The sequence below is a fragment of the Netta rufina genome, assembly GCF_964035555.1.
Source record: "Netta rufina genome assembly, chromosome: 4".
Classification (NCBI taxonomy): domain Eukaryota; kingdom Metazoa; phylum Chordata; class Aves; order Anseriformes; family Anatidae; genus Netta; species Netta rufina.
In genome coordinates, this window is record NC_140127.1 from 36,168,471 (window position 1) to 36,194,699 (window position 26,229).

The 26,229-nt window shown below is 39.2% G+C and overlaps 1 protein-coding gene across 3 annotated transcripts in view; it reads left to right on the forward strand.

The window, feature by feature from the left end:
- The window catches only part of INPP4B (inositol polyphosphate-4-phosphatase type II B), a 296,612-nt gene that overhangs the window by 12,515 nt on the left and 257,868 nt on the right, over window positions 1-26,229 (forward strand). For all 3 annotated transcript variants that reach the window (XM_084285787.1, XM_084285788.1, XM_084285790.1), the window contains exon 2: window positions 24,941-25,160. In XM_084285787.1, the coding sequence (XP_084141913.1) occupies window positions 25,049-25,160 (112 nt within the window). In that variant the 5' untranslated portion in view covers window positions 24,941-25,048. The remainder of the gene's footprint in view (window positions 1-24,940; window positions 25,161-26,229) is intronic.

Here is a 26,229-nt window from a genome sequence, read left to right on the forward strand (position 1 = left end):
GGCTTCCTAATTTGTTACTGAACGTATGATGTGATATTTGCAAATAGTAGCATTACTTTAAAAATTGCTGTTACTGCTATATTTAGATGCATTAGTCACTGACTTTTACTATAGTTGGGAAGAAGTTAGAGCTGAGCTGTCCAGGCTCATATGGAGCGCTCATGTATAATGAATGTATTTAAAGGGCACATGGGCAGCAAGGGAGAAAACGCAGGCATGCCACAGCTACCTGTGAAACCAAAAGGAAGAAATCAATGTTCCCATGAGAAACACCTGCTGCTTACAATAAATTAACAGTATGTAATGAGTTTTCCTGTTTTGTCTGGTTGCACTACTGCCTTGTGCCTCTGACATGATATTTTAAATGCTTTGAATTGGACTGTGTGCAGGTGTTTATCTTTGAGCTCAGTGGGGCAGTGATGTTTGATAACAGCAGCTAGGTTCAGCTTCCATCTCATGTTATTACGAGGAAGCTATTCAATCCATTTTTTATTTTTGCAAGTAATTTTACAATATTACTTTCAGTTGGGAATTTAGCACTTAAAATGTGAATATTCTTAATGTTAAGAGTAATATTAAGGGCTGTTAATATTTAATTCAGTGTAATAAGAAATAACGTATGATCATTTTTGCAAATGAGGTAGGTAAGAAATCTCATAATGCCATAATTTTGGTGCTTATTGATTGCTCCCTGCTTAATGGGTAGAGCATGATGTCTTCCTTTTTAACTGTCTGCCAGAAGTTAGATTACATTGGAACTAAATAAACACTAAATCACACTGAATTCAGATTGAGACCCGTATTTGTTGATTTTTAAATTACCTTAATCCTGAGAAAATTGAAAGTTGTCATCTGTGTCAGTGCTACAGCGAGCTCTGGACTGGCACGGTTCTTAATTCTGCACTGGTCTGTCCCTGGCACTTGATATTTTACAGCTTTGTACCTCACTTGTAGAAGTAGGACATGAGGTGACAGTCATCTTGTTCAATATATGTTCCTAAGAGTGTCACCCTGCCGAGCAGTTTGCTGGTCATAGTTGGTGACCAAACTAGAACAGAAGGTTCAGATCAGACCAAGAAATTGACCCTGACTAAGGTCTTCAGTTTAAAATTTTTATCCTTATTAAGAACAGAACAGATTGGTGGTTTTCAGACCAAGTCTTGCTGTTATTGTTTAAATATCTGTGTTTAAAAAAGATTTCTGGCAAGGTTTCGTGTACCCTTACTGAGGTGCAGGGGCTCTCCTATTTGTGCTCTGAGCTTCTTACCCGTCCAGTTTGCTATTTAGCTCAGACAAAACACAGCATCACTAAGAAATACTTAATGATGTGGTTAGAACTATGTATTACTATATCATGAAATCATATGTTCAGCTTTGCTCACCTGCACTTCTTTCTTTGTTTCTTTAAAAGTGGTGTTTTTTGTTGTAATGTTGCTCTTCACATTATTGTAATGTTGTTCTTCACACTAAATACAGGAAGGTCAATTATTTTCCTTTCAACACAGAAATATAGGGTTTCTGTCTGGAAAACATTTGGTGGAATAAGTAAAACCTTGCTTTAGATACAACCTTTTAGAGAGTTTCTGTCTTCATATGGAAGAAAATGCCATGTTTACCTGGGAAAGTTTTGGGAATAGGGTGGATAGAGGCACCGCTCTAGAGAAATCTTTTGTCAGGAATGATGGAAATCTGGCCTCATAGAAAGGAAGATTAGATAGTGCTTTAACGAGAGCCAGAGATAATTGAATTAACAGTTAAGTATGAAGGATCAGGAATGAGAGTTGTTACTAAGGATGACAAGAGTGGGCACTGACAGCTTAGAAAGCTGAAGGTTAAGTGACAGTCCCCTTACTCTGAGGAAGAATTCCCTTCCTGCCGAGGACAAACTGAGATAGTCCCTTCCTGTTGAGGAAGGATTCTGTGATTCTGTTGTCTTCTTTTTACCTTCCTCAGTTTTTGAGCTTGTTTTTCTGACAAATCCTATAAATTCAGTCATGAGAAAAGGTAGCCTAAAATTTGAAGTGTAGTTGTGCGTGCTGTTTGAGGAAATCGGATGAAAAGTAACAAAGTTTATCTAAACAGTCTCATCATATGTCTTTGTCTCCTGTTTTGAAGGCGGTGATGATTAAAAAATAAAAAAATTGATAGCAGAAATCTTTCGGCAGTTTGAGAAACTTTGAGACCAGAAAAATGAGAAATGACAGGAATGCTGGGGGAACAATTGAAAAGATGACATTTCTGTATTTCTCCTAGTCCCTTTGGTTTTCCTTATAACACCGAGGTTCAGTTTACTTCAGGGCATGGCAGATAGCTGCTATCTTTTTTCTTTTTTTTTTTTTTTAATTTCCTTCTAAAAACATGAAGTCCAGATGTGCATGACCAAGCAAAAATAACTCCTCAACTGCATCTCAAAAGTAGTCTTTTTTTTCACATTACCTTCATATGCATGTGTAGATGTGACATTCAAATAAATGTAAAACCAAACATTATAAAAATAAGTTTATAAATAGCATGCAGTTTATTTGGATAGTCCACAAATAAGTTGCCTCGTGACTATTAAAAACCATGGGCAAGCCATAATCTAAATGCCAGTTAAAAAAAAAATAAATCCAGTTGCCTGTTTCCATTGGAAGAGAATGGGGAGTGATAGTAATTTTTCGATCCACCACAGGAATAAATAAAATTAATCATGTAACCTTAATCTATGAAACTAAGAGTGATCCCATATCCTGCTGGAACGGGATGATTGATGAGAAGGCACTTGGACAGTAGGCATGTTTATTGGTATATCATTTGTTAGATGGAACGAATGCTTTGTTTTTTTAACAGATGAGAATTGGGTCATCAATAGGCCAACAGAAGACTTGGAAGTGTGTGCTGTAGACAGGCAAGAAATAAAAGGCTAATGGATAAAAGAAGTGGAGTGCTTTCAGGTTTTTCTTCCTTTATAGGCTTACAGTGCAACAAATCCAATGTCAGACTATTTTAAAATTCTTATTCTTAAATGCAGGTTGGTTGTCCTGTATCCACTTAGTGGATCCAGTTAATGGATACACTAATCCAGTGTCATGAAAATGCGCTAAAAAGTTCCTCATTTTTATGGTTAATTTTCTCCATCTCTTCTTACTAGGGAGACAAAAAGTAAGACAAAGGAGCAAGCAAAGCTTTCCCAGGTAGTATTGGGTTCCCTCATATGGACTAAGAGTGGTGAGAGTATTCAGTAATCACCAAAGCAGTACAGAGTACAATACTGGGCTGGAATCTGTGTGCTCCTGCCAGCAGCCACTGGTGCTCTTCCCTTCCTGCACTTTAATTTCCAGCAAAGGAAGGGGGCAGAATTGGTTCGGTGGAACTTGGTCCCCTGATGACAGAAAAAGAGGCAAATGACAGCTTTCTGGGCCAATAGGCTAGGGGCCAAAAGTTACTGTTGTATTTTTTAACCACTTTTTACTGTGATTTTCTCGTTGTTTAGTTTTAATATGCAAATTACCAGTCAAGTCTATTAATTGTTTTATCAGCATCCATGGAAATGGAATTAAATGGGAGAAAATGCAGCTGTCAGTTGGAGCTGTGTTCAGATAATGACTGTAAAATCTGACCTCAAGCAAGGACTCTCTCCATTTCCTTTCCTGTGGGTAATAGATTTGATGGAAGCATTTTAGTATGATAACATTTCAGAATTTTGACATCTATTTAAATAGATATGGACTACATGCTTGGATCTGTACTTAGCCTTTCACTTAACCTGAAGACTTAGAAATGTAAACAAAACAGATGAACAAAGCATTCGGTGAAGTCATCTTGAATGATGCCTGTCATGTGGGAAAAACAGCAAACTGACTGCCGTAACTGTGGCAAACACTGGGAGACCTAGAGGAGACAACCTCAGCTATGGGCAGCTATGTTGCAGAATAACGTGATTACTGTAAATATATATTAGTTGGCAAGCTATCATTTCAGTGTTTTTGCATTTTGAATGTTCTGGTTTAGATTAATTAGGCAGCAATGAATACTGCTGATGTGTCTTTGAATGTCTGAAATGTCCTAGAAGAGTTTTCCCCCATCTCTTTTGTATGGCAGCTGATGACACAACTGTCTTGGTGTGATGAGCCAGTCTGGCACTGCTGAAGCCAGAGCAGGGCTATTGAGAAACCTGAGAGATGTTTTGTCCTCAGGGCTCTTTTTCTGTTAACTAAGTAGATCTGAAGTACAGTGCTGGATTTGGAGAACGTGGAGGATGGGGCTGTTAAATTTCTCTGGGCTCAGTTGGGATTGTTCAAATTTATATTTGTTTTGTGCTGTTGCCTCACAGTCTCCGTGCTGCTTGGATTAGTCAAGCTGTAAGGTACTTTGGTTAAATTGCTTCTGTTGTGCTCGGATTGGCTTCCAGCACCCCTCTCCCTGGTGTAAAGGGGGATTTAGGACCATTTTGTTGCTGAGAAGAGGGTTTGGTTTACTGCTTGCCAAGTTATAGCTTCTTTAAAGGAGTAGCCCTTATACTGTCGTTTCCATCCTTTATTTTGAGCTGTAGGTATGCAGAAGCCCTTTCTTTCTTGGCATGGTGATGACTCCATGAAAGCTCCTAGGCTGCTTGCATTGTGTATGTGTATTTTTGATCTCCTTACTGCTGAGAATACATAATACACAATTCAGTGTACTCCCCAGACTTTGCTTCAGCACTGAAAGAATACTTAACTCACAATTTGAGTTTTAATTATTTTGTGAAACGTAAGTGAAATGGTAGCTCACCTCAGCATGAGGTGCTCTACTGAGAATGTGAATTTAATTAAGAAATTTTCTCAAAGTTAACTTCAATTTTTCTGTAAACGAAAGCTTTTAATAAAATTTCTGACTGATTCTCCATAGTGGTTTTTATGTTCTCTATCAACAATACTTAGATCTAAGTTTTTCTATGGGAAAAAAAAAAAAATCAGCGAATTGCTCAGTTGTTGCTTTTTGCTCCTTTGTCCATTCAGCTCAGTGTGATTTGTGCTGGTAGCAGCAGTAGAATGGAAGGAGCAGGGAAATAAATTGCTGGTTCTGCATGTCTCCTGACCAAAGTGTTTGTTCGTTAGTTATTCCATTCTTCTTTTCCTTCCAGCCAGGGCAGTCCGTGCAGAAATGAATCTCTTCAAAGTGAGCGAATATACCATTTATAGTGCCATTTTCATCCAGGAAATGGAAAATTACTCTTTCTGGGGAAGGCAGGAGCGTTCAGACTCATTTCTAATGTCTTTGCAACTCTAAGAAAATAAATGCACCAAGCTGTCAAACCTGTACTTGCTGTCCAAGAACTCAGTGATTGTTCTCAGGCCCAGCGTGTAAAATCAGAAATTTGTCCATTTGAAAAGAAGTCCTGTGAGTAAGCAGAGGTCTTTTGTTTAAAAATTGATTAAGTATATAATCGACCTTCCTAATATATCAAATGTTTGCTCCGCAAATATGCTATGAATTGGCTGATTAAATTGTATTTCAGTCTTAACTTTCAGGTGCCCCCCCCGCCTCTTCCCAGTTAACCAAAATGTATACAGTGGAAATATGTGGTGTAAGAGAAGCAGACCTGGACTAGAAATTGCACAGCCATTGATTAGTCAAGCGATCACTCACTGAAAAGTAAAGCATTTGCAAGATCAGTAGTACCCATCTGTCTGTCTGCCAGGGCTTGTTTTATCTACCAAGGTGATGAGAAATGGGAAATGTAGAGCCACCTTGTAAAGACTTCGGCTGAGGAATGGAAAGCACAACAGGATGGCAGCAGGCTGTAGTTAGCCATGTCTAGTCTGTAATCAGACTCGGTGGGGCAGATTAGGTGTTCTCATAGAGGGAACATGACTGGAGAAGATTGGCAGGACAAAACAACCTAGATACCGACGTGACTGGGCTTAGAAAATCAGTATGCCAACTGGACAGAGGAATGTGTTTTGTTCCTGAATGCTTTGATTAAATTTTAGGCTAAGTAAAACAAAACTGTCCTCTAGACATGGCACTGATTCCTTTCAGATTTTAGGCAATGGCTTATTTGCATACATTTATCTACTTGATTATGTGTTTTCGATTTGCTTAATGGTGGTGATCAGCTATGCTATTACAAGAATTAATCCCATCAGGAGTGGTCTTGCAAGTATGGAGAACCATAACCTTCAGGGATTATGATTCATCCGTGTTTAAAAGAACCATTCAGGCATTAAACCAAGTTTTATTACTGAACATCCCGAGATCCCTGCCCCCTGGCTTAGTACAGGGGGATATGAAACAGCAGTAGAGAGCAGGCAATGGACTCTGCTGTGTTGTGCCAAAGTGACTGGGGAAGTTGCTGCCTGGGTTTGTTGGGTTGTTGGTGTAGGGCAGCAGAGGCAAATGATCATCTGGCTCTTCAGCTGCTGCTGGCCTCAGCCAGGTGTTCTAGTTTGTGTTGGTAAGAGGGCTCATTTGTGTTGAATTGCAGATATTGTGCATCGGAATATCTTGATTTCTTACCCCAGCTTGTTGTGGGGGTGCCGCTGTCTGTAAGTAGGGAGGAGGTTTACCTAGGGGTGCTGATGCTCTTCCATGTTAGAGTGGTAGGACAGAGTGAGTGTGCATTATGTGCTTAGCAGAAAATAAGTTGTAGGGAAGAGGGAAAGAGAAGAAGTGATCTACTGAGCACTGGTTTCTTCAAGTCAGTGTTGTGGCATACTGAATTCAGGTAAGGTAGTTGGGTGTAATTGTTTTGCCTTTAAAAGTAATTCTCGTCTATTACGTAGTAAGTCTTGCTACTGTTTGCCTCGTTTCTGTGCTCAGGCTGGTCCTGACTCATAAAAGGGAAGCCTTGAGAGGTATCCAAAAGCCATTTGGCCTTATGGAGTGGCCATGATTAGAATATAGGCTCTATGTCATGTAGCAGCCTAAAGAGGACTGTAGCAAATGCGTTGTCAGTATCAGGGAGGTTTCCTATAGAGTGAGAAATCTGATTTAGTTTAAGGTAACTATAAAAAGACTGTTAATAGTGTGAATGTTCATTCCTCATCAATACAAATCCTGTGAAAATAACTGTAGGTGTTCATTACCGCTGCTTGTTAGATTTGTTTGGTACACGCTTCTGGTTACACAATGTCTGGTGTCTTTGTGTTTTCCCTGTGCCTTTTTTTTTTCTTATTTTTTTCCTTCTTTCTTACTTCCCCCCAAATGAAAAAGGCCCACAAAATAGAAGCCGTGGCCTTGTCTACATCTACAGAGCTCTGGAAGGAGAGCGTTGTTTGGAGATCTTCACTTGAATCAGATTTTCTGAAATGAAGGGTTTTTCAAGCCTTTTAAGGCATATTTCATGAACTTCTGACCACTGCTGTCTTAGCTGTAACTGATTTTAAGTAGAGGAGACCACAACCTCATTAGTCAACATCACTGTATTAATGTCATCTATAGAAGTGCAGAACTGTTTTGGCTCAGAGCTCTGGCATTGTAGCAGTAAGTGAAAAATATTATTTGTGATTATGGCAAAGGAAAGTAAGCATGCATTGGGGAACAAACGTTTATTTGCCCTTTGTGTTGTAACCACGTGAGGGTAATGTGAAGAGTGCCATGCTTACAAAGCTATTTTTGCTGTGCTGTTCTTATGTAGTGTCTTATAGCTTCTTGTTCTGGTTTTGCCTTTTACTACTGTCTAGAGAAGCAAAGATGTGCAAACAGTAGGCGCTCAGCACCACTTACTTTAAGATGACCTGGCTGCTGTTGTTGTTTGAAGACCCTTTTAGTAGTTTTGAGGCATACCTGCTTAAGGGAATAATTCTATTGTGGGAGCTCAGAGTTACTCCATTCACCTAATTGGGTGTTAGTTCAGCATCTACTGGTTACTGTTGGGAATTGCCAGTGTATTTTTCCAGGCTGTTAAAGGGCATCATCAGCTAACCTTAAAGGGGGTAGGGACCTATGTGTCTGCAATCCAGGCCGTGATAGTTGTCCTCTTTTTACTATATTCCCTTTTAAGTCATGTAGCAGAGTAAGTAATTAACAAGTTATGTCAATCTTTTTAATTGATTTATACTTCTTGTTGAAGATAACACAAGTCTGGAAACAGCGTAGTTGCAGCAGCGGAGAAAACATGGGTGGATTTTATTTTAGGAGGGTTGTCAAATTGTATATGTATTTGATTGGGGTTTATTTAAAATGAAACAAAAAAGAATCCAAAAGAAAACCCCATCCTCTCTTGGTCTCTTGTTTTTCCAGGTTTCCTTCTAATCTTATTCTTTCCCAGTTTGTCGAAAATTTGCAGGCTTTCTCCTAAATAAGCAAAATACCTAACAGTGTACTACGAGATGAATTATTCCGTGTTTCTAGTAACTTAAGATACATTAATGAATTAACTTAGACATAACACTGTGTTCGCTTCCTACTCTAACAAGAACTCTTTCTGTGAAGTAGTTTGTTACCCTTCTAGTGATATTTATTTATGGCTTATGTTTTTTTTCTACTTTGAAGTGTATCATATTGCTGAAACTGTTAAAACTGTTTTGTACTGCCAAAGATCCAGTAATATCATCCAAGCTTTGTTACTTACTGATAATTCTTTTCTGTTGCGATTGAGTTTTATAGCCTGCATACTAGCGCTGAATAACAAAAGCCTGTGTTTCTTTCCAAATAAAATTTCACTTAATACTGTGCAGTGATAAATAGCTTTATTTATTTATTTATTTATTTTTGAGTGTGTTCTTGGGGCACAGACATCAGTGGTGATATTTATTTCTGACATTGGAGTCCAATTGATGCAAGACTCAACGCTGGTTTTTACATCTCATAAAATACTATGATGTTAAGACTCTTTATAGTCACATAGGAATATGTTGGTTTAGCCTGGTCTTGTAGTGGTTTTGTGATGAGTGAATATGTAATTGGACATCTGCTGCAAAGGAAATCTGGAGTTCTCTGTTCCTTGATTTCTGATTCTCAAAACATAGGATGTATGGATTTGTACTTACTGGATTTGCAAAAATAACCCCTCCATTCTCTCTATTTATTAATTTTTCCTAGGAGCTCTTTAGTAGTATGATGACAGCAGTGAGCTAATATCTCTTCTTACCTATTCTTTTATTTTGGGACTTGCTTGTCTTTTTCTTCTCTTCAACAGCAGAAGTTGGTGCCTTATTATCTCCTTCTCTTTGCTGAGGATATACCAATCTCTTATTCTCTGTAGGCTGTGGTAGAAAATTCTGTAATACATATTTAAAAAACTGCTGAAGTCATTAGGAAATGAAACACTTTACATGTAAATCTCATTAGCTTCTATACATCTACATTTCAGACTTAATCTCCCGGCGGAAGGACCATTTCTATTTGAGTAGTTTGGTCAGTGTTCTTAAAAATATATAGAATTGATAAAAAAAAAAACAAAAACAAACAAAAACAAACAAAAACAAACAAACAAAAAAAAAACAAAAAACAAAAAAAAAAACCAGGTTTGTAGGTTCCTATTGTGTCTGAAAAAATACAGACGCAATCAGGCATACTGAGAGATACCTGCTGTCTAATCCCTAGCTAAATCCAGAAGGATTTTTTCAGTCATTCATCTAGTACTACCCAGAAGTCCTATCAGTGAGTTGGTCTTTGAATCCCAGGTGGATTAATTTATATATCACGCGTTTATATATCCTGTTAATCCTTCGTATGATCAATACTACTTTAGGTTTTCAGTGGAACTTTATTTAACCCTTTGAATCCGTGCATGGAAGTTCTGTGCTGAGAACCACTTAACATGTCCTATACCTGCATCAGCGAACTACATTTAAGTACATAACAAATATGGATAGTGAATTGGTAGCAGCTTGAGCACAATGTCTGGGTGGAACTTTAGGCAACTTCCATCACTTCTTAATTTTTGTGAAATACAGGGTGCTGACTTGGTCTGCAAAGTAATCCCAAAGTTGCAGCTAGGTTTAAAAACAAAGGAGTTAATTGAATATTGAATGAAAAGGAATCAGTAAAGATAGTCACGGGCAGTAGTTTGCTTACCTCTGTATTAGAAAATATAGTCAGTATGTGGGCTAATCAAGCTGTATTGAAAATGCTAAGATGCTTAAGAATGACAAGAAGCAAGGTTGCTTGTAAGAAGTTTAATAAGCATATATACATTCAAGCAGATGTGGAAAGACGAACCAAGCTGTGGTTTCCTGTAAAAATTTGGAAGCCAAAGGTAAATTATTTACTGTAGGATTATTGTTTTAACTTCTTTCAAAATCTACTAGTAGACATGTCTGATTCTGTTACAGGTAAATTATTCAGGCTTTGTCAAGGTGAAATATCTGTGGCTTAGATCGTGCCTGACTTTAAATAACGGTGCAGGAAAAAGTGTGGTTGAGTAGGCAAGAAATGGGGTTAGGTCAAGAAATGCAGTAGGGTCAGACTTCCTTGAAGGAGTGGGTTGATGGCAGTGAAGTGCCCTAGGACAATTTACGGTGAACCCTTTCAGCAGGTGTGGTAGAAGCTGTGTTCCCTCTTCAGTTAGTAGTCAATACAGCATTTCTGCATTGCTGAGTGAAGTGGTGACTGAGTTTCATTTCAATTTTATAAGGGTAAGTGGCTTTTTTCCTGCTACACTTCAGAAGATGCAACTGTAATTTTGGTTTTATAGTTTTAACCTTCTGTGATACAGTCTGGACCCAGAGACCAGGCTCACTGTTTTAAATAGTCTGGCTTGAAGCTTTGTGATAAAGCAGTCTGATTATATTTGACTTTCCAGCATGAATATGAAGCTTGAACTGGGAAAATGATCAAGTAATAAAATGTCCATAAACTCTGACTTATGGACCACCAGATGTACTTTGGTACTGGATCCACATAGCATTTTGGTAGCGTAGCCATTTGCATCTTCTCTGATGCCAATTGCTGGTAAAACCAAATCTGTACTGTTACGGTTCTGTGCAACCACTTCCTTACTTGCTCTCCCCCATGTTTTTAACAAATCACACAGTAATAGAAAGAAGAAAACTGTACCAGCTGCTATTTTGTCTGTTCTCCCATTGCTGTAATGCAATAAAGGAAAAGATTTGAAGGGGAGATGCCACTTGTCCTTGTTTAACAGCATCTGACTTCTAAACTCTTAGTACTGAGGTTATGGGAGGGGCATGTAAAATGAAGGGAAACATTTGTACTGGGAATATGTGCAAGTAACTTTTGTTCTTCCTAATAAAAGAACGGAAGATTAAATATCTTCAGAAAATGCATGCTTATAAGATTTACCATTCTTCTCATAGAAGAAAACGTTATCATCTCATAAATAGTTCTTAGGAAATTAGTGTCCTGTCATAACTTTCTGTGCTTTAAGCAAAGGATCTTGCAGATAGTTTAATCTCAAAGAATTAAGTGTCACATGAACTGGTTAGAAATATGTCAAGTATACTCAACGATAGTGTCTACTTGCATTAACTTCTTCTGTTTCCTGCCATAAGAAACTGCAGCGTTTGGTCTTTGCAGCTTAATTGCTGCGTGTGCTTATTTCACATTCCCTTTTAGTAAGTAGAGCTTGTTTTTCTCTCAATATGAACATCTCCGAGTGACAGAGATGGTGCTAGCTATTGTTTCTTATTCTAAATTACTTCTGACTTCGTTTCACATGTGGGGAGTATGGAAGTATAGATTTGTGGCTGCTGCTTTCACGCTTTGTCATGATTTTCTTTATCGTTGCTTCGGAAAAGTGACAAGCTACTATTTGAGACTCAGAGCTATCTTACCATGGTAGTACCCTTGCAGCTCTTTAAGTTAACTGTGTTGTTTTGCTGTGAATGTATAACAAAAATCTCTTGCACTTTTGAGTGACTAAACCCTGTTTCAAGCTTGAATGTGTTCTGGCTTTGGTTTCTAACAGGACACTAGTTTTTTCTGTTTCTAGAGGAGTATGCTTACTAACTTTAAAAAGAGAATATTTAGGAAAATACAAGGTGGATTTATTTCTGTGAGATTTTCCTTTGTGCTTACGTTTAGAAGACCAGTCAGTGGAAATTCCATGTAACAGGAGGTGGTGAAGGTAATAATGTACTTTATCTTAATGGAGGAAATGTGAAAGAAGCATCGAGTCTCTTCTCGAAGCCTGCTGTCATGGCTTAACCCTGCAGGCAGCTGAGCCCCACACAGCTGCTCGTTCACTCTCATTGGGTGGGAGAGAATCAGAAGGTAGAAGTGCCAGAACTCAGGGGTTGAGATCAAGACAGCTTACTAGGTAAAACAAAAGCTGTGCATGGAAGCAAAGCAAAGCAAGGAATCCTCTCGCCGCTTTCCATCGGCAGGAGGTGTTCAGCCACGTCCAGGCCAGCAGGATTCAACATCACACGTAACAGTTCCTTGGGAAGATAAATGCCTCCACTCCCAACATCCCCCTTCCTCTTCCCCTACCCCAGCTGCTGTTGCTGAGCACCACACCGTGCAGGACATCCCTCTGGGCAGCCTGGGCCAGCTGTCCCGGCTGTATCCCCTCACTGGCCAGGCAGCACGAGAGGCAGCAAAGTCCTTGGCTCTGTGTGAGCACTGCTCTGCAGCAGCTCAAACAGCTGTGGGTTATCACCCCTATTCTCATCAAAAATCCAAAGCACAGCATTGTGTGAGCCTGTGTAAAGAAAATTAACTCTGCCTCAGCCAAAACCATGACACCTGCTAACCTATTTTGTTTAATGCATTGCTTTGTCATGGGTTGACAAAAAGCATACAGGCTGGAGGTCTCGTAACTTTGATGTTTTGGAGGAGTGGGGAGATGAGGTTGCTTACATTTGCAAGTTTAGAGATGTGCTGGAGAAAGACTTGCATGGTACAGCCGCGTCAATGTAACATGTGGTTAGTATATCAGTGGAAGCTCATGGCTCTAAAAGGCAGAAGAGAAGTCCAGCTAATGGGGGATAATTAGGAGATGCATATTAGTGACCCTGCGGCAGTGGAGATTCCTTTTCTTTGGAAGGGTCGCCTGGGCTGGAGAAGATGCTCAGCTGCGTGGAGGTTCACTTGGCACTGAGCAGAGTTTTTGCAAGTCTTGGAGGAAAAGAACAGTGGGGTAGCAGGATAACCAAGTTGTTGATTACTCCAGAACTGGTCCTACAGAAAGAATTTGGCAATTTTGACCATTTAAAATGCATCTACTGAAGGAGAGGTCTTTCAAAAAAAGAGCTCAAATTGTAATACTTAGAGAAAGATCTTTCTGGTGTTGAGAGTCTGTGCTACTGCTATAGAAGAAGTTTGGACTGTGCAATAGGATAGAGATTTGCATAATGCCCATGATGTTTTTTCTTTAAAGTCTACATTAAAAGAGTTAGGCAAACCAGGATAGCACAGCAAATAGTGGCGTAGCTGTGTAGAACAGCAGACAATTACTAGAATAGAAGTTAAGTTCAATAAATACTTATGAAAATCATTGTTGGGTAATATAACGAGCGGTTACAGCTATGCCAGCTTTGAATGCAGTTAAGGCTGTGTCAGCTGAAGTGCAAACAAAGCTGAAACACTTTTGTGCAAATACCAGGAGCTTGGGGTATAAAATGGAGTAATTTGAATTGCAGAATATAAACTGGATATCACAGCCATAAGATCATAGCATAGCAGTCATGATGGAACATGAATATTGAAGGCTATGACCTTTTCAGGAAAGCTAGAAATAGAGGTTATTGAATAGCACTATAATACGTGATGCATTACTCTAATAATTCAGAGACGATCTAAGTGAAACAGAAGCTGCTTAGGCTAATAGAAGTTTAGTGAGAAGTGGTGGAGGTATTACTAGATTTCTGTGATAGATGCAGATCTGGATCTAGGGAGAGAAAGCTGGAGTGTGAAGATGAAAATTACAGGGTGTATTGTGAGAGACTAACTTCACAAATATCAACTGGAGAACAAATGTTTGTGATAATGGTGGATAGGGCCAAGGTATTGTGGCTGCAAGGTCTAATAAATAAATGTTGAGGCTAAGAACAGGCGAGGTGGGTTTTGAATGCTGTCGTTTCAACTCAGACTTCATATAGTTTGAGTATTTCATGTGGCTTTGGTCCTTTGTGTTTCCCTGAGAGGAGAGTTGAGGTGGGACTGGTTCAGGGAAGGATCAGGACTGGAAAGTGTAGCCTACAGGGGAAGAATGAAATAATTCAACTACTTGGCTTGCTTTGACTCTTACAGTAAAGTGAAGAAAACCTAAATGTAAGTTGAAGGTCACTGTTGGCATAATAATGGGGATAATTTGAACATTAAGATGCTTAGCTGGGAAATCATAAAGGTTTTTGCCATTAAAGTAGCCAGGTGCTAGAACAGCATTCCTTTGGGGATATTGAGACAGAGCTGTCTAGCTGCTTTTAGGTTTGAGCTCAATAATACATTTTGCAAAGAGGATTGGGTTCCATCGTTACGTTTAGCAGTTGTTTTGAGACGTCAGATATTCTCTTCGGCTGTGTTTTTAATATATATGGTTGGATCCTGCGTGTTCGATATGAGCACCATTTTTTATGTTTTGTGCTGTTTGGTACAAACCATTAAGTCACTGGCTGAAGTAGGCTTCTCTTTGAATTACTTCCACAGTGCTTAGGAGGAGTAACTTCTTGATGCCACTAAAACACTTAGAGAGTTGCTCTAAACCTTTCATTTCCACATCAAGAGAGGTGTTTTATAGGACCTGAGGCCTTGAAAATGGATGCTCTTATAACTGACGGATTTCTGACCCTTGATAATTTTTTGTCCTTGAAAGATGATTGTAAGAACAGTTTTTTGTTCTTGCACATTTCAAGACCAGCAGCAGAAAAAAGGCAACAATAGCAATACCCCCTACCCACTACACTCCAGGTTTCATAGCTTTTCATCTACTTGCAGAAGTCTGATGTGACTGGTCTCGGTGCCTGTGCTCATCGCTAGATGTACATTTGCTGTACCCGAAGAAGGATTTTCATAATGATTTTCAATTAATGTTCTGCTATTTTGCTACAGAAGGAGAAATCAATTGATGCATCTATAGACTAATCAAATGTAGTACAAAAATTTTTAGCAAATAGTAAATGTCTTAATAAAGAAGCCCTGTGGGTCTGTTACTGCTTATAGGAAAAAAAAAAAAAAGAAAAAAAAAAAGAAAAGATGAAATTGTAAATCCAAAGGCAGATGTTAGCCAGAAGTTAGAACTTCGGTCACACTTACTGAGAAGGTGCAAAAAGAGTGCCAACTTCATGGCTTTCCAAACAAAATGTAGAACTTTTGTTCCCCCCCCCCCTTAAAATCTGTATGCTGGGAAGGGAATGAACAAGTTTTGGAAAAAACATGAGAACGACCTGCCACTGTTCATATCTTCCAATTAACATCCTAATTGCCTGTCTGCCTTGAGGAAATTAAGGAAGAAATCAGTTCTTGAGCCATTATGGATTTGTTTTTTTTGCCTTTCTTGTGCTGATACACCATAGTGAACTGGCGGTGGTAGGGAGCAACAACTTTGACTGAGTAAATTGAATAGAATGTTGCTGTAAATGTATTTTGTGTTTGTGTGTGCAGTCTGCAAGTTCTAAAATATTGTTCTTGGGCAAAGGTGATGTCTGCTTATTAGCAGAACTGAAAGTTCTTAACCTTCTCTGTCTAAATTCCTGTACAAGTTCTCTTTCTGCCTTGAAGAAAGTGGTCAGAATAACCTCGGTTCCCAAAATAGTTGACGCTGATGTCTGAAGATGCATCAACTGGGATGGGGAAAAAAAACAAAAACAAAACAACAAAAAAAAACACACCTCAAACAATTGATGTTCTGCTTGAAATCAGTTTTAAGGCTGTTAAGCACTGACTGCAGAAGGTAGCCCTATCTGTCCAGCAGGTGCAGCAGAGCTGCTGGTACACAGAGCAGCCACCCTACCTGGGTTTCTTCATCGAGCTGGAAGAAGCAGCGTATGCGTCATAAAACCATCTGGCCTGGCTCCTGAGGGTTGGGTGCACTGCCTCTTTACCTACCTATTAACCTTCTAGATCGGCCAGCAGCTCCCACACAGGGCTCTTCTTCCATGTTCCTTCACATGTGTTTTTTCCATCCTGTATGTTCTCTCCTTCCTGTTCCCACCAGCTCTAATTACTTCACCCTTCCCAGGCTAGGCCCAGTCAGTTTCAACTCTAAGTATCAACTCTGATACTTCCACTTGCCACCCTTGGAGTGACTTAGATTAGTGAGAGGGGCTGGAGGTGTTCTGCTCTCCCTCCTTGACAGGATAACAAGAAAGCCAAGAATGCAGGTTTGACTAGGGAACAGCTTGCTCATAACCACAGAAACCTGGCTCTTAAAGTTCCTGTACTGGGGAGCTTTGAAAGCTGGAGTTCTGAGGGACAGGAATTTTCTTTAACCTTTTCAGATTCAGATTTTCTTTTGTACTTTGGATTTGCTGGTTTCCCCTTAAGTTCTGTTTTTGCACTTCAGGCTGGTTTCTCTATTTATTCTTGGCCAGAGGCTGAAGCTGGGAATCCTTCAGAGTATGTAGGTCTGATTAAAATGTAAGTGAAAATCCTTCAGTTAGATGTTGAGCAGCTTTTCCAGGCTGGTCAATGAGGTGTGGTTTCAGTAGAGATGGAAAAGAGGCTGTTAACAACCGTTCGCATCCTGAGGCAAAATCAGTTGCTGTGTCAAGAGGCTTGGGTTATAGTACTATGCATCTGCCGTTTTCATCATGGAAACATTCAGCCCTAGCAAAGTGGACTGCCTCTAGTGAAAATCATTATGTTTTATTTTTAATACAAAATGATTTAATTCAGACATACCCATTCTACAACAAGCATTCTTGCGTCACAGCACTGAAGTTGTGGGCTATTTACCCAAATAATTCTGTACCTAAGCAACATGAATTTCCTATCTTATAACTGCCGAAATCTTTTTTCTTCTTTGTTACTGCTGTGAACTTCTTATATTCATGTGAGGTTTTTAATATGAAAAAAATCTATCTTATTTAGCTAGGCTGTCAGTTCCAACTTCTTAGACTAAGGCTGTTTAAAAATGTTTGTGAAATGTTTGCCTGTGACTCCTTCTAGCTTTCTAGCTTAAGAGAGTAGGATGGTGTATGTTAAAGAGTAGGTGGATGTATGCAAAACAAACAAACAAACAAAAAAAACAGTTAAAAATGTGACTCTATTGCCAAGTTACTGGCTTATGATATGAAAAAATTTTCTGTGATTTGTTTCCTTCATGCTTTCAGCTAGGGAAAAATTGTATGTTAGTGAAAACAGGTAGCGTAGTGATGGATATTCAACAGTAAGTTTAAGTTCGCAGTGAGATATTCCATTAATTATTTTTTTTTTTTTAAATAAATTATTTTCATTGCTATTTACTAATTGAGAATGTTGATCTTAACACAAAAGATCAATAAGCATCTTGTTATTGCTGCAATTGCCAGATGGGTATAAAGCAGTAACTTCTGTAGTGATTTTCATCTTCTTCTGCATTTCTAACCCTTCCCCTGGTAACTGCCTTGTTTTGCATCTCAGCCTGAATATTCTCTTCCCTAGATGATACACACAATAGTTTCTGCTGAATTGAGACTTTCAGGGAATGTAAAAATTGAACCATTATTATTGAGACACAGTTAAAGTGATTTATTGCTCTTCCTTAATATAACAGCACCAAGTCACCATTTCCTGGATAAATTCATTTAGCAATTGCATTCTCAATTGAGATAGTGTGTGTGTGTGTGCATGTTTTATATATATGTATACATATAATATATTAATAATAACTAGAAATGTAGGTAATCAAGTACTTACGAACTTTCAGAAGCAATATATTTAAATAGAGAATGTACTTCACAAAGATTTTTTCTTTATATGTTAGTTGAGTCTTAATTATTCAATTTGAGCATCTTCATCAAATTCCCTTGTTTTCCATGCTTTCCTTCTGCCAAGTTAGAGGTAATTTGGAGAAACCCAGCAATCTCTTTGCCTTGGAAAATGCAGGAGCAGGGGAGCTCATGGTCTGTCCATAACTGTGGGGTAGTAACATTAGAGCCTCTGCTGGGTCTTCAGACAGTTTCTGTAAGGAAAGATGCTTCAGTTTCTTTCTTGAAGGCCATGTGGGGAAAATAGAGCCAAAGCAGAAATTGATAATGCTAAGAAAAGAGGAAAGGACTCTTTCTTGTTAATGCCAAAACAAATATAGTTGTGAACTCTAGAGCTGTATGAAGCTTACTGAAGGAATTCTGTGCCAAGTACTTAATACCATATATAAAAATAGAGGTATAATGTTGTATTTTAATTTATGTAGGTGACTTGACTCAGTCTGCCTATGGCTAAAATCTTTTTAGAGCTCAAATGAATGCCTAAATGTCTCAAATACGTGGTAAGAAATCTACTTATAGCTCAGATAACCCTCTGATATCTCAAATTTGGTGTGTGCGTAGGGGGAGTAGAAAGCAACTTCCTCATCACTATGATTTCTCAGCAGTGTGATAGCTAGAGCTAGCTTTTTTTTTCTTTTTTCTATCAGATACCAAAACTGTAAAAGTTGTTTAGTCCTAGGATATGAAGCAAAGCAACAGAGGTTGAGGAACTCGAAGTTGTCTGGGTCTGCAAGTGTTTCAAGACAAAGAAACAATAAAAATCCTCTATTTTAAGAGTATATATGCAGTCTTAGTACGGTAATTTCTGGTATAGTAAAGATGGACAGTAAAACTGATGTAGTAGCAGTGTTGTATTTTGGAGTTGTCTCTACATTTAACACCTGTACATGTATAGACCCTGTAAAAGGCAGGAGACAAGTCTGCTGTAGGCATAAGTTCCAGGTAATTGCTCTGGAATACCGCTTCTTGAGGAGTGGAGCACTGCCATACTTAACATATTGTGCTCTCTCTGAAAACAGTTGCTGTGTCTTCCTTTCCAGCCCGTTCCTTTAGGGGGTAACTGGTCCAAACACCCTGCCTCCTCCAGGCTGTCTTGCCTGTTTTAGTGTGTATAGGAACTTCTACTGAACAGAGCTATATATACACTAGTTATTCCTTTTTTTTCCTGTTTCATTTTGTTTGAAGTGGCAGGTTACAAAAGGTTTGTGTGCATGTATTCCTGGAGACTACAGAATGGAATCCAGTGTGTCAATTTGTAAACAAATAGTGAATGAAATGCTAACATTTAGCTGGAGTCTGTTCTGAAACCATATAGTTGTAGTACTGCCCAAACTTGTATTGGCCATTTTATTTGAGTGCAGACGATGTCTTTGAAACAGTAATTGATGCAGTCACTTCAGAAAAGAGTTTTGGAAGACTGGCTTAACCTTGCGGTATTTGTTTTCAAGTGTTGTCAATAATGCAGCTTTCTTAGCCCAAGGAAAGGCGTAGCCAGGGCAGTTGGGCTGCGCTTTTCAGCAGTGGGAAGAAGGCTGCAGGGCTGAGCAGGCCATCAGCACCTCAGTGGAGGAGGAGGAGGACCATAAGAGGACTTGAAATTCTTGTCCTCAGTGCACTTCTGCAGCCAGGTAGCCAGTCTGATGAGGGCATAGTTCAAGGGGGTTGGCTGTCCCCAGATGAAGTTCCTTGAGCTGGCTGTGGGGTTCGCGAGCAGCAGCGCTGCCATGGCGAGGTGGTCTGGGCTCCCTTTCCCCAGGAGCCTGCACCTGAGTCACCTCAGTGGCTGCTCCAGCATGAGGGAAGCTGTAGTTTCCACACTGGACGCGGCTGTGAGCTGGCAGTGCTGCTGAAAGCAGCAGTCTTTTTCTTCTTCAACTCTGCACCTCACAGGGTAGAGCCTGGCAGGCCATGAACCACATGGGACAAGTCCCAGAGCCAAAAAATGGCCTCTGTTGCCCAGAGCTGCTGTTGAGTCAGATCAGTATCAGCAGCTAGAAGCGTACCATTCGGTGGGTGTGCCATGTGATGCCTGTCTCTGTGGTAGGTGTTTATTTGTATTATCCATTTTAGGGGAAGCAGAGTGCTTTTTTTCATGAAAGGTCACATCTGGTGAGCCAAATAAATTATTTAGGCATTTGCTTGACAGGGGACTGTGAGCTGAAGGAAACAAAAAGCCTTTTTTCTCCTTTCTCATCAGCTGAAGGGAATACCTTCAAGTTACGCCAGCATTTTATTATTCATTATCTCCCTCCAGATACAATGGCTCACCTACCAAAGCTTTTTTGGATACTTCCCTTTTAAAGTCTTGTTAGTATTAAGACTTTTAAAGGGACTAGGAGGCAGCAGTGACACTGACACAAAGATGTTGGTTGGCTTGTGTGGTACTGGGCCGGGCCATCGCAGGGGCACGGATCTCCTGGCACAAGGCTGGAGCTGGCTGGGGAGAATTAAACAGAAAATTTCCATCGGCAAAGTCAGCCAGATAATAGGCATCTTTTACATTAGAAAGAGAGAACTTCCTATTACTGAGAGATCATTTCTGTAGATAACCTGGGATTTAGTAATACCTGGTATGTAGATCTTACCTATTTTGCCCCAGTAGAAAAAATACTGGAAGGAAGGTTCTGTTGTAAGACATATGTTCCTGTACTGTTTTATCCTGTTCTATAAGGTTACCATCTGCAGATCCCTTGAAACTTCCTCTGGAATATAGACTCTGAATTTACATAAGCCCAGGCAGTTTTCTTTCCTAAGCAGCTCATCACCTGTTACTGATTTCCAAGATAAAACTTAAATACATGTTTAGATTTTGAAATTTTTACATTTAGATGTATACATATCTGCATGTTTAAAATTCTTGTCGTATGTTTTTTGCTTAACTGCTCTCTTATTTCCTCATTATGATTGAAAAATCTAGTTTTGCATTACACCGTGCAGGGATCAGTCACAGATTGGAGATTTTGACCAAGGTTGGGGACACAACGTTTCTTATCCATGTTTTATGGCCTAAAAATCACATGAAGGGTGAAATACAGAGACAGTATGTGAAATTGGCAATAACTCTCTGCTGAAAGTTTGTATCAGTATTGAAGACAAAATCCTGGGCTAATTTTGCAGCTTTCTTTTTGAAGGCTGTTTCCAGCACTGTGTGTGTTCCAGAGATTAAAGAAGTTCTTAATACAAAATGATGTGAACTAAAAATATTGTACCTTTTCAAAGGAAGAGAAGGAAAATGTAAAATATATTTGGCAGGGTCTCTGGGGAGTTGTATGAATTAAGTTCGTGCATTTTTCTTTTTGAAGTTGCTAAACCAGTGAAATCAGGCAGCCATTTGTATTGACTTTGTTCTAGATATTAAGGAGATTGCATCATTAGAAAGCTTGCGTTCTATCACTTTTATCAATGAATATCTGATTATTTTTTTTGTGTGGCACTAAATGCAGTACTGAGGAAAGCTGCGCCCTATTATGCGCTAATCTCTTTAATGCTGATCGGCACCTAAGATGCATAATGAAACTTGGAACTTAAAAAGTAGTGTTGCAAGTGGCGTTTCAGGATAGCATGTACTGGCACAAAGGTGGCTTTCCTATTTCCTAATGGCACTGGGGGACTCCTTTAGTTACTGCTTTGAACAGCTGCAGCTTGGTGGTTGTCCTAAGCTAGTAAAATCAATCTTAGAAGCTGGTCTGCAATTCTTGCTTCCCAAAATGGTTTCTGCTATGCTTTTTCTCTTCTGGATGCTAAGTACTTGACTGGTCTGATTTCCCTCTAAATTATGGCTGTGGTTATTGTGTTGGTAGAGGTGTTGAGGTGGACTTCGGATTCAGTGTCGCTGTCTCTCTTAAACACAAGTATTAAACTATGCCTGTCTCGCAAACCATTGGTGTTAAACAACTGAAGATATCTTCTCTGAGTTCATGCTAGGAAGGAGATAAGCCAGAAGAAACAGTGAAAGGCACTGCATGACTAAGTAGTTTTTCCGTCTGACAGCTTTGTTCTGAAATGGAGCCAGAAGGGAAGTTGATTATCAAGTTAACGAGTTCTTAACAAGTTTTTTTTCCAAGGAGAGCCAATGCTGAAGCTGAAGACACGCTTACATCAGAGTTTTTACCTTTATTTTATTGCTGTCACAACACTAGCTGTGATTGTCTTTGGTCATCAGGTTACTCAGTTAAACCCATGTTGGAGTCCCACAGTCTATTGTGTCTTTTAGGCCTGAATAATATGCAGATGTTGTCAGATGGGTTTTGCTTGTGTGGTGAGCTTCCAAGGAACAGGCCCCTTGGTTGCTGGCCCAGCTGCCTTGTGTTTCAAGGCTGGCATTTGTGTGTCAGATGTACTGAAGCACACTGTCTTCAGGGCTTTAACTCCTGTGTACCAGTCCTCCTGTCCCACGTGATTTAAGTGTTTTGGCTCTTACTCAGGGTAAGCGATACAGAAATGTAAGAAATTTCTAGAGGGTTACCACTTCACCGATAGATGAGTGCAGAGAGATACCATCCCCCCCCGGGGGTAAAATACCAAAATCAATCTGCACATCTCCTTGTGGAATTTCTTTCTTCTTTCTAATATCCTTTCTGGAAAGCCAAAATATTGTTCTGTTTATTTAGTTCTGTTTTCTCTTTGATGGAAGGAAAAAGCTTCTTTGAATAGTAGTTTGTGACTTGTCTCTTCCCATGGTCTTCTGTGCTTTGCGGTTCTATATGGAGTACAGATGCCTGTGCTTTACAGTAATTACTGCATTTAAGCATAATTAAGGTTTAGCCAGTAACCTTCATTGCGTTCATACTGCAGGTTTTATTCAGTTATTGATGGTTTTCAGTGACTTTTTCATCTGGGACTAGAGTCCTAGGGTCTGGCTTTCTCTATGCTTTTCAGAAAGATGGAAGCAGTCTAACTGTATATAGCTGAAGATGCTGTTTAGGGTGGATTTATAATGTCTACGTACGATGCATTGGAAGGAATTGGTTCAAAACCAGCTAAGTAGGTTGTGGCTGAATGGCTGAAAACTTGTTTCTGAAAGGTAGTGGCTGCCAGTGAGCTATCAGAATGGTGTGTGAGGTATCTGCTTGGGAGGGGGATTGGCCAAGAAGAAGTACACATTGGGAGATGACAAATATTATGCACCTTGCTGAGTGCTTTTTTTAATCTAACAGGTCCATTGTAAGCACAGTGTGCACTGGTGTTTAAAATACAATCCATGTTGGTAAAACAAAACTGACAATCAACTCCACTCAGCACAGAGATCCTACTGGGACTGTGCACATCCCAGTCCCAAAGTTCCTGCATATTATATGTCCTGGTCAGCCTGTTGCAAAGGGTATTAGGACTGGGTTTTGTTTATAGTGCTGGCCAAGTCAGTGTCTTTTCTCAACTCTTTTTCCATCTCCGATGGATGAGCTTTTAAATTTAAATATGATTATAGCATTAGAATACAGTCTTGATAAATATCCTTTTTGTGATTCCTGTATGAGTCATCTTTCCACACTTGTAGTCCATCAATTTAGAAAACTTGTGAGCAGCTGCACCTGCATGGAGCCTCATTTGGTGTCGGTAGTTCATTTTGGTGACAGCGGCGTGCTTATATGCTGTAAGCAGTAGGTCAGGCTCTGTGATGACCATAAGGTTATGAGGTGATAATCTCAACAGTATTATGAAATGGAGTGAAAGGCATGAATATGGGCTTGGAAAACAAGTACAGCTGTTGACAGTAAAGGTAAAACAAGAAAGAAAAGTAAGGAAGAAGAATTGCTGGAGGAGTGGATGCTGCAGTTTTCTGATGAATATATATGTGATGGGACTGCTTGCATGTATTTTTGTTTCCTGCTTGCAACGGTGTTTGGTAATGAAAGGCAAATTTGAAATAGCTTTATAGGAGTTCGCCATGGAATTGTGGAACCTTTCTAGGAGGAAAAAAAGTATCTGGAGATTTGTTTTCTGAACATCATATTTATGGCCTGTTTCATGATGTACAAAGTAAGGCTTGGCCTGCTTTCAGTCATGTAGTGATGCTGGAATTGGCTGTGGCTTGTTGAGGGAAAAATAATGTCAGAAGTCATCGATTCTGAGGGTAACTAGACCCAAGAAAGAATATAAGGAACAAAGGCTTCCATCTGAGGGATGGGAACTAGCCTCCCAGATCCACATGTGGTGAAGTTGAGGCTTTTAAAATGCACGAGAGTATTAAAAGCTGCCTGAGAAGCTTGTTACTTGATTGTATATGGGTTTTTCCAAGAAGTTTTTTTTGAGAAAGGCCCTTACAAAAGGGTTGGATATTGACAGCATAGGATGTCTTGGAGATTAAAAAAAAAAAAAAAAAAAAAAAAAAAAAGATGTCTAAAACTACTTTTCTGGCTTTATTTTCTTCTCTTTGCAGCAGTGTGAAATGGTGCTGTAGTAGCTGCAATTTAGACAAAAATATTTGTTCTCCATACAACTACCACCGGTGAAAATTACAGCTACTGAACCTAATCTAAAACTAATTTCAGATGAACAGAGGGCTATGAGGGAGTTGATGATCTCAGATCGGTATCGTGTAACTTTTTCTGCTAAGTTCAACAGATGTATTTCCGATAAAAATTGTTTTGGTTACTTTGGTGCAACTCTTTTCTTGAGAACAGAGGAAAATGTTCTACAGTAGTTGAAAACGATGAATATATATCATGATCAAAACGGAAGCACTTAGTGTACAATTAAGTCACAGTATAACACAACATGAATACTTGAGTAAGTGATGAAGTTCCAATTGTTCACACTTGGTATTCTTTTAGAGTTACTGTTCCTGTGAAAGAGACAGAAGAGCAAGGCAGTTTTCCCCTTTACAATGCCACATGAAGACGTATTTGAACTTTCTAGTTGTTATGTGCCTATAGCCAGAATATATTAGTGGTGGTGTTCAACTGTGGAAATAATGCATCAAATTACAGTTTCAGTTCCAGTATAGGGACACTGGAAAGCTAAACTCAATTTTACTTTTTTTTTTTTTTTTTTTAACAAAAACACAAAACAAACAAACAAATGTGTGTATGGGGAAAGGATGGGTTATTTTTTGACGGAGGGCTTTTTCCTTATTTGTTGTACTGATTCCATACTATGAAATAAATCAGTGTTTGACAAAGGAAATCACAATAAATAGCAACATTTTTTTTTTTTTTTTAATATTTCAGTTGACCTTCATATCTGCTGCTTAGATTTTGCTCTTCTTCAACAAACTAACTAGCACCGTTATTGTCCTCCATCATTTGCTTGTCTTCATCTTCTTCCCTGCCAACTCAATGAGATTCAATGCTAAAGATCTGGCTTTGCTGGCCAAGCGACCATCAGGTTGTTTTGACAAGGAAGGAAAACTGAAGATCTGCAGAGTGGTCGGGGATGAAAAATTAATAGGTAAAAATAACTCGAGTTGAAAACTACCTGTGGTTGATGTGCATGTTTGCTGCAGCTGTCAGCTTACATTTTCACTAATCACATAAGTCTCAGTGTCTTCAGTTTTCTTCATTACTGATGCTTGAGTGATGCTAAATACCATTCTAAATAAATAATTTAAAAACAGCTCTTTAGTTTGCTCAAGTTTTCGAGTATCCTTTGTTATATACCTGACAAACAGTATCTGGGCCTTAAAACTATTTTTTCTTGATTGAAAAGAATTTTTTAACTAGTGGTTTCAAGTCACCAGTTGTTAGTTGCTGTATGTAATGTTATGCAGTTCTTCAGGTCCAACCCTGCAAAAACTGCACTTTCTTTTGTCATAAGATTTTTTTTTATTGCTCACTTTCCACCTCCTTTGCAGGTTTCTTCTGGCTTTTATGATCATGTTTTAAATGTCTTTCAATTTCCAGTAAGCTTGAACAAATGTCTGTTCCCTTGGTAGTTGTTAGGAAATAGTTCCTATTTAGCTGTAAAATCATTTCTAATACAATAATTTCAGCAACAGCAAATGTTTTATTTTCACTTGTCCCAGCTGATCTTCACTGAGATGCATTTACTTTGATTTTATTGGGGGGAAAAAAAAAGGCACAGACTTGGTTATGATAAGGGGCCAAAAAATGTTGTGCTATGCTTTCGGAGTATTCTATACATTTTGTAATGATGAGGTAAGTTGATAACCAGTCTCCTATGGAGGATGCAGCAAGCTTTCTGGACAGAGTACTGGTGAGCATTCTCATCTGGCTGCTTTGGGGTTTCTCAGTGGGGTTCTGTCCCTGTGTTCTCATTGCAGGCAGCATTATCAGACCCTGTCCAATGAATATCTGATTTTTTTGATGATGTGCTGGGTTTTTATGCACTTAGTCATACACTGAGTGCTAGCATTGCTGCTAAAAACCCTTTGATTGACCACAGACCAAGCATTCTTGTAGCCTGACCTCCTGTTGCTAGTGTCGTCAGTGGCAGTTGATTTTTAGGAAGATCTTTAAGAAACTAGGCATGTATAGAATGATCCTACTGCCCAGTAAAT